At 40.1% G+C, this 5328-nt stretch overlaps 1 protein-coding gene across 1 annotated transcript; it reads right to left on the bottom strand.

Annotated features, from left to right (window-relative positions):
* Window positions 1–181: 181 nt before the first annotated feature.
* Window positions 182–5038, bottom strand: gjc2 (gap junction protein gamma 2). The gene is made up of 2 exons (XM_014029520.1): window positions 4506–5038; window positions 182–2474 (listed from the first exon to the last, which is right to left on the bottom strand). Exon 2 carries the CDS (start codon window positions 2443–2445, stop codon window positions 1186–1188), a length of 1260 nt encoding a protein of 419 aa, XP_013884974.1. The 5' UTR covers window positions 2446–2474; window positions 4506–5038; the 3' UTR covers window positions 182–1185.
* Window positions 5039–5328: the final 290 nt, after the last annotated feature.

The following is a 5328-nucleotide window of genomic DNA, read 5'->3' as shown; positions in this document are numbered from 1 at the left end:
CAGACAGGCTATGTAGAAGAGAAGTTTTTAAAAGTTTGAGGCACTTTGAATTTAGAAAGCACTGGAAGGTGGATCACTTAACACTCAGCAACCACCTACAGAAATGAAATGCTTTAGTGGAGGAAAAAACTTCATTAAGTGTATTCAGAAAGCCAAAAACAAGGAAATAGTTCATCAAATGTACAACTATAGTGATTTTACTACCCTGTGTGTACTGTATCTCACCATTTGTAAACCATGTAACTRTGTCCTTTTGTTCATACATGTTATTTACCCACTTCTCCTTTCTGGGTCATGGGAAGCTGGTGCCTGTCTTCAGCAGTCTAAGAGACTAAGAGGTGGACACAGGACCACATAGAAACAAGACAAAAACCCATTCACACTCTCACATGCCACACCCAGGAACAAGAGTTACCAGTGAACCTAACATTTTTGGTCTGTGTGAGAAAACCCACATGAGCATGGGAAGAACAAGCAAACTCCATCCAGAAAGGCCCCAGTCCAGGAGGCGATTGTGCAACCTTCTCGCTGAGATGAAACAGCACCAACCACTGCACTGCCTTAAAAAAAAGTCAGATTTTTTTTTAATGTAGGCTACTTACTGCATTTATATGACATTGTGAGGGTTTGGAAACAGTGGCACTGATAAAGGCTTTGCATACATTGACTGGGCAGAAGTTTACCAGAAAAAGACTTCAGTAACACAGCCCTGTCTCRTTATTGCTATAAAATATCTAACATTTAGCTTTATTCTGCACACAAAAATACTTCTTAAAATATAAAACATGCATGTTTCTATCAATAATTGACATTTTTAAGAAACAAGTCAATCTGCATTTCTAATGTTTTACTCATACAATCGCACATTCTCAAAGTTCAAACTCCAGTGAATCCCTTTTCTGTTGATGACAAATAGTTTGTCTTGAAATTTTGCTGTAAATCATGATGCTAAACTAGGCAGGTGTTAACTAAATCCAACATCTATAGTGACCTATTACAATAACAGAGGTTTGTGACATTTTATTTGACCTTGTTCTCGTTTATTCATGGAGATTTCCTTTATTGTATTTTATTTCTGCGGTTAATGAAATCTCAGGTGCTTTTTTTATCCAAAGTTGAATTTTTCCCAGTTGTGTATTTTAGGATACTTCAAAGATTTGTCAGTTCAGTAGAACAGATTAATTCCTATATCCATACAGAGGTCTTTACATTTTTCACAATAGTTGCAGCTTTGTCCGTGGCTGATCTCGGCCTCGCTCCTTGTTTTTCCTGGACTGTATTGGCTCGGTTTTGCTCTGCCATAGTGCCCCCTGAAACAGGACTGCTGGTTCTCGAGGTTTCTTGRGTGGTTTTGGTTTGATATGTTTGAAAGGCCAAATCGAGCTGCTCCTGTGCWACACGCAGGTGCCGGTGCAAACTTGCGAGGTCAGACGGGATGTTCTCGTCTGGGCTGGTGCACTGCTGCTCCTGGGCCACGTTGGCCATGTTTTGCTCATGAGTCATGAGGCTGTTAGGGATCCGACTAGGCTCATCTGTTTTCACCACAAGGTTGTACCCAGGTGGCGACGCTGTGATGTTGCGAGAAAATGGGTAGCCGTAAGCCAGAGAACGTCGACTRCGGTTCCTCTTTGAGTGAAGTGTGTCTCGAAAAGTGCCGATTCCCAAGTGAAGCATCTCACACACATTCAGCACAAGACAAAGACAGCTCACTACATACATAATTAAMAGAAAGATAGTTTTCTCTGTGGGCCTGGAGATGAAACAGTCCACTCTGTGTGGGCAGGGTACCCTGTTGCACACGAATGAGGGATTAACTCGAAAACCGTAGAGTAGATACTGTCCAGCAAGGAAAGCAATTTCAAAAATAGCTCTTGACATAAGCTGGAGAACATAAATTCTCATCAGGCCTTGTTGCATAATTTTTTTGCGGCCATCATGTTTTGGCATATCTTTATTAGTGATGCTCGCTGGCGCAGGTTTGGCCTCCTGCACCTCCCGCGTTTCCTCGTAGATCATGGGCTCCGCTTCGTCRTCTTCCTCCCCCTCCAAGCCACTCTCCAGATGGTGGCTCTCTCTCCATCTCGTGTGTGGGTGTGGCTTTCTGCGGAGTCTCAGGTGCTTCCGGCGTTCCTCCTCTGAACTTCGAGCGATCTTGTGGATGGCGTAGCCCATGTACATGATGGAGGGAGTGGAGATCATGATGATCTGGAARACCCAGAAGCGAACATGCGAGAGGGGAGCGAAGGCATCGTAGCACACGTTGTCACAGCCTGGCTGCTTGGTGTTGCAGGTGAACTTGGTCTGCTCATCGGAGTAGATGGACTCACCTCCGACTGCTGTGAGCACRATGCGAAAGATGATGAGCACCGTCAGCCACACTTTCCCCACAAAGGTGGAGTGGTTGTGGATCTCCTCCAGGAGGCGAGTGAGAAAGCTCCAGCTCATGTTGCTTCTKTAGGTTTTCTAACTAAAACCTGTATAAAAACAGATAAATGACACGTCACAGGGGTTCTGTGCAAAAATAATTGCAGACTTTTTAAATAGTAATTTAATATTGTTGCGACACCATTTCAAATGTGAAGAAATATTCAAACTAGTCTGCATCCTTTTGTGGATTAGTTCTTCTGTAACAATACAAAATACTAAAAATAAGGAAAAAAAATCTTTCCACTGCAGCTTCCCAGAATCCAAGATATCATCATTACATGTCCCCACATCCACCCAAACCAAMAAATATCCACATTGTCATTAAAGAAGACTAACGGAGCAAACATTCACATCTGAGACACACATTTGATTATTTATGTGCCATGATTGCTAGTTTATTTCAGTCCACCAGGAAACCATTTTAAGTTCTTTCAGCTTTAATGTAGTGCAGACCTTCAGGAAATCTGCCGTTCTTTTTCAAAAGAGCATAATCAGTCAGTCCACATTCCATGGGAATTATTGACTTTTTAAATTAGAGATAATAAGGATAGGAAAGCATTTATCTTATTTGTTATTGTCTCAAACATTCCAAACGTTCAGTGTACTTGAATTTTCACTGACGAGATACGAGAAATTACTGTTTTCTGTGAYTGAAATGAAAGAAAATGACATAAAATAGCGTAGAGGAGATTAGARGACAAAGAGAAATCAGCTCACGGGGCAACACCCAACAGTCACTGTGTGTCAAAATTAAGAACACCAGGGAATACAAAAGGGATGAAAGTAGCAGAAGATTACATCTTTGAGAATCTCACACATCTCGTACAACGTGCTTCAGACAGTGTGCCGCTTCCAAGACATTCTGATTTCTGTGTTTCAGCACTCCAAGCCAGCAGTCATGTAGCAAAAAAAAAAAAAAAAAAAAAAAAAAAAAAAAAAMAATGACACAAGATCTCAGGGTCATACTCTGCTCACAGCCAGCGTCACTACAGATTCTGCGAAGCAACCGTCGCCGCTGTGAGGAGACAGCTTTGCACTTTCATTCATTGGACAGAGCTGCGRTGTTCACGTTGATGTCATAACTGTGATACTGTACTCCTTGGCGTGTGATGTGCCATCTCCTCTGTCAGCTGAGCGAAMAGGAGAGGCTTGTTGCTCTGCCACAAGGCCTCCCCTCCAGATTCAGTCCTGCTGAAGCTGGGGAGAGGTACGGACACGMGGAGGCAGATGGCGCCAACGGTGCCAGGATGTCACGACAGAAGGATGGATTCTCTCCTGACTTACATTAGATTTAAGTCGTTTTGTGTCACGGCATGTGCCCAATTTGTTCRAAAATAACTCACACTCTTTTCTGTTTTACAACCTTTAATGTGATTTTACAAAAGAGCTGTTTTGACTGTAGATCCTTCTTGTTGTTCAGTGAGAGCATGTTTTAATAATGGTAAACATTGATTAATACACAGATAAAGGGGTTAAAAAGAATGCATACACTTATTCTGTTAAGAAAACAATAATATAACGCATTAAAAATGAAAAAGATTAGACCATGTTTGTTGAGATGTTTCATATGCCAAGTACAATATTAAAGTAAATCTTTTTGAAACAATAAGTAAAAGCAGACATATTTTTAAGAGAAATATCTCAGTCTTTTCTCAACAACATCACGTGGTAATATAAAACTCAGTGCGTTATAAATTGAATTACATTCTCTGGAAATATGTAACATAATAAAACACAATTATAAAAACATATATGAATATATTTACATCCTGCAGAATTTAGAAATTTAAATAGAAATTGAAATTTCTGAGGCTGCTATAGATTCCCTATTAGAAATTAACATAATRCACAATTTCAGTAAGTGTTGTTCAAATAAACTTGAAAATATCAAACTTTATATTTCCCCCCTTATTTTAAAGCAATGTAATTTCTTAAGAAAATTATTTTTTTTCAAATGCATTAAGAAATATATGTCTTCTGTCAAAAAAAGTCACTATATGAACATATCAAAACTAAATATGACAAAGCCATAGATACAATTATTAATTAAATTTAGGAGAATTATCTAAAGAACTCACCTGAAAAAGTTGCAGATATATTTCCCATTCTGAAGTTCTCCTTTGCCCTTCCTAGATAATCCCTGCACACTTTGATCCATGGAAAACCTCCTCTCGCCTGATCCACTGGCCTTCCCAGTCCTTTTCAAAAACTTCCACATTAACAGAAACTAACTAAACCTATTGAACTAGAATTTCTTTCTAAATCCTGTTATCTTACTCTGTGAAGATGTGATGTCTCGTCGCGGTGGATGCCTCACGTACTGCCTTGTGTCTGGTTTCTATTACACCAGCCTTCTGCCCAAAAAGGAAGTATAAAAAAGAAAGAGAGAAAAAAAAATGTCCTCTGGCAAGTGACCCTCATCCAAGGGTCCAGACCTGAGGATATTGTGCTACAGATTGAGATGAACACCCAGCTGAGAGAGCGTGCTAAACGCAACATAGTCTAACCCCCTCCAATATCCATGTGCAACATTTGTAACAGATGATGAGTCCCGCTCTCTCTCTCTTTTTCTGTTACTTCATCTGGGCTTTTGTGTTTCCTTCTATCTGTCTCATCTTAACGTTTTAATACCTCCGCTGATTTATAAACAGCAACACATCACTGAGAAAAAGAACCCGTTGTCGCAGATGCATCAATTACTTGCCATCTTCCTTTTAATCGACATCAAAGAATTTGCACAGACACGTGTCGACCAAAACAAATGCACTTTAGCAACCTCTTTATTTTCTCTCAATTACATAACAGTTTAAAGAAGGGCGACAGTTATGAAGAAACAAATTTAGGAAGACAAAGGCAGGGACTTTGAGGACAGCAGTGTCACTAAGACATAAGCCACCTTGC

This window comes from Austrofundulus limnaeus, unplaced genomic scaffold (assembly GCF_001266775.1).
Source record: "Austrofundulus limnaeus strain Quisiro unplaced genomic scaffold, Austrofundulus_limnaeus-1.0 Scaffold6, whole genome shotgun sequence".
Classification (NCBI taxonomy): Eukaryota; Metazoa; Chordata; class Actinopteri; order Cyprinodontiformes; family Rivulidae; genus Austrofundulus; species Austrofundulus limnaeus.
This window is presented reverse-complemented; position numbering and strand designations above follow the sequence as displayed.